The sequence below is a fragment of the Pezoporus flaviventris genome, unplaced genomic scaffold (assembly GCF_033815535.1).
Source record: "Pezoporus flaviventris isolate CSIRO_AGI_PZ_B2104156 unplaced genomic scaffold, CSIRO_AGI_Pfla_v1 ptg000015l, whole genome shotgun sequence".
Classification (NCBI taxonomy): domain Eukaryota; kingdom Metazoa; phylum Chordata; class Aves; order Psittaciformes; family Psittacidae; genus Pezoporus; species Pezoporus flaviventris.
Genome location: NW_026892563.1, coordinates 28,601,400 through 28,614,111, shown reverse-complemented (window position 1 = coordinate 28,614,111; position 12,712 = coordinate 28,601,400). Strand labels below are relative to the sequence as shown.

General features: G+C 38.9%; 1 protein-coding gene across 4 annotated transcripts; it reads right to left on the bottom strand.

Moving 5' to 3' along the window:
• Window positions 1–6,596: 6,596 nt before the first annotated feature.
• CREG1 (cellular repressor of E1A stimulated genes 1) lies at window positions 6,597–12,712 on the bottom strand. Of its 4 annotated transcripts, none has more exons than XM_061453930.1 (4): window positions 12,401–12,712; window positions 9,787–9,906; window positions 8,746–8,930; window positions 6,597–8,231 (listed from the first exon to the last, which is right to left on the bottom strand). In XM_061453930.1, exons 1-4 carry the CDS (start codon window positions 12,686–12,688, stop codon window positions 8,084–8,086), a joined length of 741 nt encoding a protein of 246 aa, XP_061309914.1. In that variant the 5' UTR covers window positions 12,689–12,712; the 3' UTR covers window positions 6,597–8,083. The 4 variants fall into 4 exon arrangements, with proteins under 4 accessions (XP_061309914.1, XP_061309917.1, XP_061309916.1 ...); XM_061453933.1 differs by lacking the exon at window positions 12,401–12,712 and adding an exon at window positions 10,734–10,867; XM_061453932.1 differs by having other exon boundaries at window positions 8,114–8,210.

Sequence of the window (12,712 nt, the reverse complement as noted above, 5' to 3'; positions counted from 1 at the left end):
TGGTCCCAGAGATGGCTGTGCTTGTGTATGAGTTCTATATTCCAGTGTGAGCCAGATAAAGCCCTTTCTATCCACTTCCCTGTGTGACAGAAGGTTGGCTGAAATAAGGAATTAGTGAGAAGAAAAAGACCTCTGCTTCCCTAGCACGCTCCCTAAACCTCACAGACGCCTTGTCCAAAAGCTAAAATAATATCATACTAGGTCTTGATATTTTTAGGTAATGGTATTTTCAGAGGAACAAATGACACTGCTCATCACTATTCCACTGACCCATCTCCTCCTGTTATTGATCATAGCTTCTCCCTCTGGCAGAAAACCAGCAAATTATCACTTTGAATAAAGAGTTGAGGCCAAAGGTAAAGAAAAGGAATGAAGAGCTATATAAGAAAGGGAGATTAATGGCAATAGTAGCACTGTTCCCCCAAACAGTAAGGGGGAACAGCAGTTAGGCCAGTCTATTTTGATGCCTAAATAGGGAAAGGTCAGAGAAATAGAGTATATGCTCTGTGCATCAATATGCCATTCTTTCTCTGGACAAAAATCCTGGAACAGCTCTAATGCAATGGGCTGATTCAACCCCAGAAGCATCCCTGTTTCATGCTTACCAGTCATGCTTCTACTATTAAAAAAAAATAAAATAAAAAAAATAAATAAAAAAGGCAGCAGAGCTTGCAGTTTTAACAGGAAATAAATGAAAACTGAAAAACAAACCCACACCACAGTCAAACTGAGGATTAAAAAATAACTACACACTGCCCTCTGGCTCATGTATTGCTACCACAGAAAGCTCACCTGCAATCATCAGCACAGACTGCTGAGACTGAGAACAAGTCAGTTAAGTTCTCCTAAGCCTGTTTGATACAGTTAGCACTTGCAGACAAAATTACCTGATGGAGGAGTGGGACAACTTTGAGAAGGGGGAGTCCAGACAGACTGCAGAGTCCTGCCCCTGATCCAGCAGTGCCAGGACTAATTCAACAGGTATTGAAATCATTTTTAGAGCAGTTCACACAAAGATAATGGGTGATAAATAAGCAAAAATTTTGTCCAGTGAGCAATCTGTTCATAAACATACTGTTCATGCAGCAGACTACGGCATCAAAAAGACAAAGTCTGCTGTTTTTTTTTTTGTAAGCCCACAATTTTTATTGACAAAATGTTGAGGACTGACAGTCCTACACTGCTTCACTGCATTTCAATGCACTGTAATGCCTCAGAGTGAAGCTTTGCTTTGGTGTAATTGGGTTCAACTATGTTAATCACCTTGGAATGCAGCAATTAATACTTACTTAGTTATAATTGCTGCATTCCCAGAGGATTAGTCCTTGCCCTACACTTTTGCCAGCATTGCAAATGGAGAGCTGGAAGGAAGATAGTGTCTAACTACAAGCCTTGATTTGCAGCTCCCAAAAGGGAAACAAGAGAAGTTGGTTTTGCTACAACTGCTCCTCTCTGTGTATGAAAATACTACTTTTCCAAGGGAAAACTATTTGGCTGTCACTCTTCCTTGCAGTTGCATTGTGCAAATAGAAACCCTGCCACATCCAACAAGAAAAAAGCCACAAACGAACACCAGACACCTGTGCAGTATCATAACGACAAACACAGCCAGGACTGTATTCTGCCTATAGGAAATAATAAACAGACCCTGATGTGATGTAAGAATTAATTCCTATTCATTATTTTGGTTTGCTTGTTGGACTTGGAGTTGGTTTGGTTTTGTGTTTTTTTTTTGTGACTAGCAGTTCCCTGTTCCCACTGTGGTCTTAAAATTTTTAGTGCAACATGGGTTTTGGAAACCTGTAAAGCATATGTTAGAAGAAAGTCAAAATGTGCCCCCTCTGAATACTCAGGTTTGAGACTTCTGAACCTGTAATGTCCAGTTCTTTCCTCCCCAGAGAAGCCTTTATGATCTGCTCTGGATTTTTTTATTTGTTAAATGCACTGGAGAGACCACTGCTTATGTCATATCTTAAGAACGATGCTGTTTTTCCTTTAGGCAAGTCAAGCCACTCTCTCAATCATTAACATTTTCACCTGTTAATTGCAGGTGAATTTCTATTATTACGTTACAGCATGCGTAGAAAAATTCTGTGACTTTACCACCAAACACACATTGAGGAAATGCTATTTTTAATTATAGAGCACCGTCAATATTTTCTTGCATTGGCTGTACTGAACTGATCAGTAGGGTTATGTCTTTCATGAATATAAAGTATTGTAAAGCCAGACTTTACGACCTGTGACAAGTATCTCCATTTATTTTCTTTCCCTCTCCAGCCCTAACACATACCTCTTCTGTATTTTTCAAATGCTGATCCTGGGGAAAACTTAATTAACTTAACTGAAATTCATTTAAGCATTTAAAGCAAATCAAAAATCCAGTTCATGCTTGATTAAGCAACTGGTTTGGGCTAAATGAGAACAGGACAGAACTACACAAGGTTCTTGTAATCATATACTGCAGGTTTTGTGCAATTATTTCTGTATTTCTTATATCTAAACAACTGTTCATTTCAACCTAGAAACAGTTATTTTTCCATTACTGGGTGATATTTAATAGGTTCCACTGGCATAAAACATTATAGAAATACAAAGTATGTTCTTTTCACTGAAATATTCATGCTTACATATGCAATTATGTATGTACTACCTAGTGTTTCTTGAAAGCTTTTCCTCTGTGATTACGTGCACATACACACACCCCTGCATGGCTTTGTCAAGTTATTCTGTGTTTGTGGCAACCAGAAGTATCTTGTTTTCAAAAAGGCATTCCTCTCATCTAAAAGTGCCGAGACGATTTGTAAGTGTTCTACATGAATCCTACAAACTGGTATCTATTTACATTTTATAGATAAGGAAGGGGAGGAATAAGGGTGCAAAATGAGTAAGGTTAAAGTCCTGGTCAGTGGCAGCAGCAAAATGCGTGAAGTAGTTCTAGGCTTGTATGGGTACATGGACAACTTTCCTGAGTTTGATGGAGAGACTCCACTCTCTTAGCAAGACCCACAGCAGTTGTTGTATCTGCCACCACACATGTATCAACTCTTTTGTTTAAATTGGAGAAATTATATGCAAAAGGAAGCCAAAGCTGCAGGAACTGGAAGCAGAGTAGTGGGGAATTGTTACGGCTTTCCTATCTAGGATATGAAGAGCTAGAGAAGATAATTCAGAACAAACACTACAGTTATCACATTCTTTGAGTAAAAAGAAAACATTCAGATACTAACTGCATACCTAATCTCAGCCAACCAGAAGGCTCCAGGCAGCTCTGCAACCAGCATGATTCATGAAAATCAAATTTCTAAAAAGCATGTATTTTGTACCTTTAATGAATATGAGCTAGATTTTTGTTTCCTCTCTTGAGATCCCGTCATGACATATATAGAAGCTTTGTAGATTTAAAGTCAGACTACCTGTTTCAAACTAAATCCAACTGGACAAAAATCCAGTGTCCAACACTTAACACATTACCTAACCCTTGTTTCCATAGAAAACTAGGCTATGGAGAACACTAACCACTACAACCAGAATGAATGAGTCTAATCTTATCTCAATACACTATAATATTCAACACAGAAACTCCACAGAGGCTTCTAGTTGCAAAAGCTCTTAAGTCAAAAAGCCCTGGAAGCAATTCTAAGAGTTTTACATGAGAAGCTCATGGACTGAGCTTCCCAGCAGGCAAAATACACTTGCTGGGGAGCACCAAGGGCCACCATGGTCAGCCAGGCAGTGGCCTTGCCACTGAGGTACTACCCATTCCCACAGTACCTCATCAAGAACAGGGGGTTGGGTGACAGCAACAAGGATCAGCCACAGTTGAGGCAGGTTTGAGGTCAGGTCAGTGGGACTAGGCAAGCAGCAAGAGCCTGAGCTCTATCACAGCTCCCGTGCAAACAGAAAGAGCTTTTCCAGGCTTTTCCCAGCTCTACCTCATCACTCAGATACCTGCCCATAGTCAGGAGTGGCCACCCAAACGATGGGAGAAGGGCTACAGGGCAACAAGAAGTCCAACAAGATTAATTAGCTGTTGGAAATCACAAATCAGAATCATGTGGTTTGGTTCAGCTAATAATAAGCCTAAGCATCATCATGCTAACACACTCACTTCAGATTCTTACAGTACGTAGTGAGAGAAATGTACACTATCAATCAAGTTTGGAGGTGGCTTCTCCCAGCTGATGTTCCAAGGCAATCTATACCTGTCTCCATTTCCTTTACTAGAGTTTCTTAATTTAAAAACCTTTAAATCATTTTTATGGATATTACTTCTGAGCACTCCGTAGCACAAAATGGTTACACACACCCCCCCCCCCCCCCAAAAAAAAAGATGAATGCTTCTTTTTTTAGCAGCTAGCAGGATGCTGTGTTTATGGAGGAAAGCATTCATAATGTAAAGCACTGTAGAAAAAGAATTTGTTCATATCATGCCTTAGTCATACGCTTTTCCAGCACCTTTGAGTTAAGATGAATTCAATAACCAATTTTCAGTATTAAACATTTAACAATCAACCCGAATATATGTCTACGGCACCCTCTGGTGTTCAACAATAATATAGCAGTTTATTTGATTTTGAAATTCTTGATCGTGATGGTATTCAGGAAAAGCCTGTGACAAATTCATCCATTAAGTTATGATTAATACTTTTTGTATTAATCTAATACTCTGGTTAAGATACCTCTTCTGATTTTATTGTGAAGATCACAAAGTTAAATAGCTAAGAAATTAATTCCAGATATAACTGAAAAAATGCTTCAACTAATAGCTGATGTACCTAAACATTATTCTGCAACGATGTAGCATGTCACAAGAATCTACTGGGCACAAGTCTTACATTATAACACAATAAAGAAACAGAAAATCAAGGCATAGAAACACAAACATGTCAATGAGCAAGACAAGTAAACAAACAAAAAACAGGAATATATAATTAGAGAGACAGGCTGAGATTATCCTAATTAGACTCCTAGCTAACAAACATCCTGTGACTTAGCGAGGTGCCTCAGTTTAATCCATATCTCACGTTCATAACCTCCTAGGGATGGAGGCTGACTTCCTTACTATTTAGAGTTCAGATAATGTCAAGCATATCATGATAGAGGATACACATAGCCAAAATACTGATTCATTATTTACAGCTATGTTAATTTCTTACACTTGGCCTTCCCTATTCTAACCTATACTATTATTTCTGGATATTAAGAAAAAAAGAAACATGTTTAGAAGCAAATTCCTGAATAAGTCTAATACAACAAAGGTGAGCACAGGGAGAAGAAGACAAGGAAAAATGGGACCAAAGCTGATAACTTAACTTGAGTTTGCGATACTAACATCTACATGCCTGTTACTAAGGGAGGTGAACAGAGAGATGGCCAATGCTCTGTCTAATTGATACCCTAGTCATGCTCTACATTCCACTTCTACATACAAAAATCTCTTTATCCAAGTGTTCAGTGAGATGCAGAAATTCAACAACCCCAAAGAGTTCTTCCTTGATGAACCCTCAAATCCAGCTCTGTATGTGCAGCTTAATCATTTTGTTGTTCACCACTTTCCAAAAGAAATATCTGTCTGGGATCCTATCAAACTTAAGACATGAAGAGATTTGGATGATCTGAAACTGTTCCACTAAAATGTAGTACATTACAAAACTGTTTAAGAATAATTGTTACCAAAAAATGCCCTTCCACTCTGAATCAGACAAGACTTGGGAATTGGTACTAATGAAAACATCACATCCGATAAGACAACCAGAAATAAACCAAGTTTTATTCTGTAACAAACCCTTAAACTAAAGCGATTCTTCTAAAGGTGTTGTACCGCTTTTGCATGACATAATTTTCTTTCCATAGCAGCTTGTTTGGAGCTACATTTTGAACTTGTGATGAAAGTGCTGACAACCCACCCACGTTTCAGCTATTGTTTACACAATGTCAAGACCTTCTCTGCTTCTTCCCCCAACCTCCTAGGGAATAGGCTGGGTGTATACAAGGATTTAAGAGAGGACTTAGCTTGGAAAGCAGACCCCAACAGACCAAAGGGATATTCCACACCATGTGGCATCATGCTCAGCATATAAAGCTGGGGGGAGAAGAAAAAAGGGGGGCTGTATTCCAAGTGATGGTGTTTGTCTTCCTAAGTAACCGTTAACACGTGATGGAGCCCTGCTTTCCTGGGTGTGGATGAACTCTTGTCTGCCAATGATACAGTCATCTAAAAACATAAAAGCCCTAGCAGAAAGAAATAATCAAATAAGGTGTTCTTGTATTCATTTCCACAAACTCCACTGTTGTTATTTTATGTTCCATTTCACAATATTAGATGCAGAAAAGGAAGTGAAGCATGAAAGTGCTTATACCATTCACAAAGGGGAAGCCACATGCAATAGTTTTTATATGGTTTTACCATATAAACAGGTTTTATAGTTTTTAAATGGTTTTACCATTTTTTTTCAAGTAAGCATGAAAGACTCCAGAGCAACAGTAAAACAAGTAAAACAAGAACAAGAAAGTGTACTCAGGTGAAAGAGCATGAGAGAGGGAAATATTCTTGAACATGTAATAAATAACACACACCACCACTTGTCAAAAAAAAAAAATCCTTTACTTTTAATAAAAGCACAGCATCATCAATCTCACACATCAGAAGTTACAGAGTGACATGTAACGCATTCAAATGGCCCTATGGTAAGATCCGATACCACCAGATCATTTGAGTTTCCACAATTGCTATGCTTTATGTAAAACTATTTTCCAATTTCGCATTTAATGACAGTTATGTATTTAACACAAATTATTTCCATATTGTAAGTTTCAAACAACAGGACAGAATGGGTTTGACACAGTAACAAGTATCTTTTTTCTCCTTGCAGAGAAGGAAAATGTAATACATTATACCAAATGTAATACATTATACCAAAAATACTTTCACAAATAATTCCAGCAAGTAGCAATACAATAACAACATTAACCCGATTTGATATAATGAATTCCACTGTTCTATATATTGATCTGCCTCTAAGGAGGCTAAGTTCTCACATTCTTTACTCTGACAACTAGGTAATATTTGCTCATTGTAAAATCAACTTAGTTTTCATAATCACTTTTGGGTATTTGTGAACCTAGCACATGGTAGATGAGAGAGGAGGTAAAAAGATGTTAATTTATTTCTTTTTGTGGTTGTGTGTGGCTTATTTTAACACAGAATTAATTATGCACACCTTTCATTTTCATTCTCTACAAGTCATGAATCATCTCTATCATACTGTATTGCTTAGTTCACACTTTTGGGTTACTAACCAAAAATTGCTGTGTAAGGCTTCAAAGCCAATAATCTGCTCATTTCTACTGCTGAGGGTAATAAAAGCTGATAAGTTGCTATTTGATCAGACTACCAAAGCTTAAGATTTCAGAATTATAATCAGAAAACATTTACCCTTTACAACATTCTTATTAAACTTACAAGCCATTGCACTTTTTATACTAAAGACAGATACTTTAGGTATTACCACACCCTGCTTCCATTAAAGAGTCAGGGCACATAACCACTGCCTGCTAAGAGTTACCAAGAACTTAATCCTGAGGTATACATAGAGTTTATATAAACACAAGTCATATTCTATAGCACATTCAATATATGTAACAAAATAGAACAATGGCTCAAACAAGTGAATGTATTAGTGTGCAAAGAAATTTATTAACAGAAATTGGAAACTCAGCATATCTTTGCCATTGTAATACAAGCAATGCTTTCCATTCCACAGTCAGCTGAGCCATCCTGTAGTACTTTGCCATAAAGATCTAAACTAAACTGGTATTAAAAACAAAAAAAAAATTGGAAATGCTCACAAACCACTATTCTTTAACTAAGGCATTGAGAGATATAGAACTAGACTAATCCTGTATTTTCCAGTAAACAGAGTTTCTGAATGCAGACTGTCAGACAGATATCTTTCCAGAAGCATGTCTAGTGAATAAGATTTAGTTATGACTTATGCACAAAGGTTTCTGAGTATGACATGATTCAAGCTGTGCTAGTTAGTGACAATTCACATTACTTCAGAAGGACTATACAAGCTCATTAACAGCGCAAAGTGATTTTTTTCATTATTAATTCAGCTGTACAACACATATTAAAAAATAAATCTTTCATGAAACAACTCAAGTAATTCATCTGTGTATCAGCATCAGCAAGGATCTTCTTCCACCTACAAGGAGTAAGAGTGAAACTGAATTGTGTGTTTACTGTGCTAAAATGTATTTGAAATTTTTAATGACTTATTTTTATGTAGACAATAGAACACCATTTCTCTATACCTGAACATTGTAATGATAGATTCAAAAGCATTTTTTAAAAAACATAAAGCAATATTGCTGCAATCCCATTAATATAGCTTCGTAAGTGCTGAATAGTCTCACTACTTTTACCAAAACATCATCTTTCAATTAACTCAAAAAGGAGACGACTGTGCCCATTCTATAAGAGTCCTTCCTCCCAAGAAACTGTTTTTTAAGCCAAGGTACAAGTGCAGTTAGCCATAGATAGTTCTTTAGATACTATACTTCATATTGTTAAGTAAGTGGATCTCCTGTTCAAACATATTTCGGGCACTGCATCCAGTAGACTAGTTAGCGAAAACACATAAATGTGTATAAAAAAAAGAGAGAATAGAAATTTGATATGCAGAATTTCTATAGGTTCTAAATATAATGAGAGTTAGTATGCAAAACCTCAGTACTTACTAAGGCTTGATATTGTAATATTCTTCTGGCGTCACAATTTTCAATCCACCAAAGTAGTCCAGGACCCAAATATAGGTGATATTGAATTTGGCAAAGAACCAATTGTGATCCTTAGGCCAACTTTCCATCTCAGGGTGGCGACTGAATAATGCTTTTTTTGCTAAGCCTGCTTCTGAATCATTCACCTAAAAGATAATAACCATCAAAATATTATAGTAAGATACAGTCATGTGAAGACAAATTTTAGCTAAAAAACCACTGCTGACTGCAGTATGCTTTTTTCAGTTCAGCCATGTCTTGTCCCAAAGGACTCACTGCTGTGGCAGAGTCCCTCCATATTCAGTGGGGCATATCACTGTATGACACAGACAAAAACTCCAAGGCAGTTGATTTTAATATTAAATCAAAAGGGCGCTTTTAAAGTAAGCATGAGTAAAGCAGTTCTTCATCAACATAAGAATAAATCTTTCAACAGATCACAAAACAGAGAAGTATGGATACTTGCTGAATTATTACAATGCAATGTTTTTTAGGTGTGATTTTACCTCCTATGCACCTGTTCAAACAGACACACACAGACCCAATCATGTTCAGACGTGCAAACACATGCATACACAAATACACAAATAGGATGATAGAACAGAATCTACAGAGAAGGGAAGCTGAATTGTATGGTGGCACTTAATATACAATGCGCAAATGTTTAAAGGGTTAAATCAACAACTTAGAGGTCTGGGTATGCTACAACAGGAACTAATTGAAATAAACCACACTGTTATTGATGAGGAACTTGTGAAAGCAATTAAAGGATTTCTGGAGTGTAATGCACAAATATCCGAGGTGTGAAAACAACAGAGCTCCTGCAAATATCAAGTGGTAACTTCATTTTTCTCACACCATGATTAGCCTTCTCATATCGTGGCACGTAACATCTCTTCATATACTTTCACACAGAAATTCTAACCTTTCCCTTCTCCATCCACTAAACAATACCTATTTCATGCACATAATGTTATCCAGTGTCAACTTTCAGCTACTTACCTTTACAACATTCCCACTGAAGATGATGTGGGCACAGAGGGGATTCTGGGGATCATATCTGTGCTTCTTGCAGTAAGGAGTCTGCGCCAAAGATACAGTCAAGGAGGCATTGGAATTGATCTGAAATGCAAGCAGTAAAATAAGGTTTACATGCTTTTGCAAGAAAAATGCCATACTCATACTTTCAGCATTTTGTACTTTATTAAGTTCAATATTACTGGTAAAAAGAACAAAGCTGTTGTCAGCTTTTCCCAATTACATATGAAGGCCTTACTTAGATGAACTTTGAATGTGAAAGAAAGCCCAGCGCTCAAGTTTGTTAGTATAAAATACAAACCTCACAAAACAGCACTCCCTAAAACTGTGAATTCAACATGCAGTCTAGATATTTCACATTCAAATGATAATATTGCCTAGAAAAGCTGTGGCTGCCCCATCCCTGGCACTGTTCAAAGCCAGGTTGCATGGGGCTTGGAGCAACTTGGTCTAGTGGAAGCTGTCTCTGCCCATGGCAGGGAGTTGGAACTATACGAGCTTTAAGGTCCCTTCCAACCCAAACCAGCCTCTGATTCTATGATATATTCCAATTTACATAGACACAGTACAGAAGACAAGGACATACAGTGAACTTCATTAGTAAAAGGATAAAGGGTTACTAAAAAGGCAACTGAGTTTCAGAACTGTTGATAAAATTAGTTAAAACCAAACATACAAACACCCTCCCCCCCCCCCCCCCCCCCTCCCCCCCCCAACATCAAAACAAGCCTCTCTGCTGCCTGGTCAGGTCTTTTGAAGTTTAAAGTGAATTTTTAAAGGCAGGTTTAAAAAATCCTGGGTATTTAAGATACCAAATTTGAAGAATTAAATAACCTGTATCTGACTGATTTACAAAAACTAATTTGGTGAACACAGCTTGACAAGTAGTGGTGCAAAACAGGACTGCCTACCTCAGAATGGCAAATACAAATATCCCAGAAAAGAAAGTTCATGTGCTTTGAGTTTCCTTAAAAAACCTCATCTCAAAAAAGAAAAAAAAAAAAAAAACAAACAAAACCCAACAAACAAAAAAACCCAAATCCATCCAAAAAGTCACGTGAACACTATGCAGAGCCCTGCTGACCTGATGGAAAGGGAGCAACCACCTGATAGGAAGTTGCTTAAGTACAAAAAAAGCTGACTCATGATTATTCAGCACCATCCCCGTCACACGTGACTGTCACAGTCAAATGCTTCTGCCCTCTAACAGCAGAACAAGGATCTATTGAAGAGCCTTCCATAGGAAAATGTTCGTTAGCAGTTTATACCATGATTTTTACGTTATTCTGGGATAGAGAAGATACTACACAAGATAAGTTAGGCTTTCTACAGCACTTTGATACATAAACTATTTCAACGTAACAAACTAAAACCTGACAGTGAACAGACAAAAAAGTTTACAGTAAAATAAAGTCTGAAAATTTCCATTATTTTTGTGTTTATTTCACTAATACCGTAACAGTTGCTGGAACAACAATTAAAAAAAATCCATTTAAGGACACACACAAACACTATTTCCCTACCTCTGTAGCCAACTCTCTTCATCCAAGTGACACATCTGAGATAGGGCCAATTACACTCAGAGCCTCAGCACACCTCCCATCATGTGCTTGCCTTTCAATCTGCTCCAGAGATCTAATTACTTCTCTTTCAATAGCCTGTATAAAAGCTCTCTTCGCTCAAGTCCCACACTGCCTATTTACAGGTGTTTTGATATTTTTTGTGACATTCTCCATTTAAATATTCTGTGGCCCCTCATTCTGCTGCTCAGTGATCCTGTAAGCTTCAGTCTCTTCCTCTACCAGGGTGGTGCTCAACAATTTCTCAGACCATGATCAGCAGGAACTTCTTAGGAGGACTGTTCAGCCTGGCCAACAGAAGGGTCTGGGGAGACTTTATAGCAGCCTTCCAGTACTTAGGCCTGTAAGAAATCTGGAGAGGGATTTTTAACAAAGGCATAGAGTGACAGGACAAGGGGGAATAGCTTTAAACTGACAGAAGGGCCATTTTAATTAGACATTATGAGGAAGTTCTTTACTACAAGGGTGGTGAGCCGCTGGCACAGGTTGCCCAGAGAAGCTACGGCTGCCCCATCCCTGACAGTGTTCAAGGCCAGATTGGACGGGGCTTGGAGCAACCTGCTCTAGTGGAAGGTGTCCCTGCCTGTGGCAGAGAGATGGAACTGGATGAGCTTTAAGGTCCCTTCCAACCCGAACTATTTTATAATTCTATGATGATTCTAGGACTACTAAGCATTAACACAGGCAGCACTGCCTATGTTCAGATGCTGTAAGGCCAATAATTGTTCCCAGGGCTCAAAAATGAGGTTACATTCACGGAAAGGGCAGCTAGCAGCACCATCACATTGCCTTCAGAAAAGGCTGGTGTTAACCCTGACCCCTACAAAAGAAATTCCAGCCACCATTTGGTTCACTGCGTTTGCAGCCTGCACACTTGCAAGCTTTAGGTCTCCTTTACTGGAGTCACTATTTCTATCTAGGGCTTGCATACACTACATCAGACGTGATTTTGCAGGGACACTTTGTCCTACCCTGCCGGCCCGGCCGCTCCTGCTCACCTCCAGGTCCTGCACGGAGATCTCCATGTCGGTCAGGTAGAAGTAGGGGATGCCGCTGCCGCTGAGCGGCCCGGGGGGGCCGTCGCTGAGGGAGAAGATGTTGGCGAAGGGGGAGCCACGCAACCCCTCCTGCGCAGAGAGCGTGGCCAGTGCGCCCCAGTCGCAGGTGTGCAGCACGAAGCGCGCCATGCGTGCCGCATCCTCTGGCGGCGGGATGGCCCCGTCGGCCGTCAGCAACAACAGCAGCAGCAGCACCGCTACGGCGCTGCCGAGCTGAAACCTAAACATGCCGCACAGACCACGACCGAACAC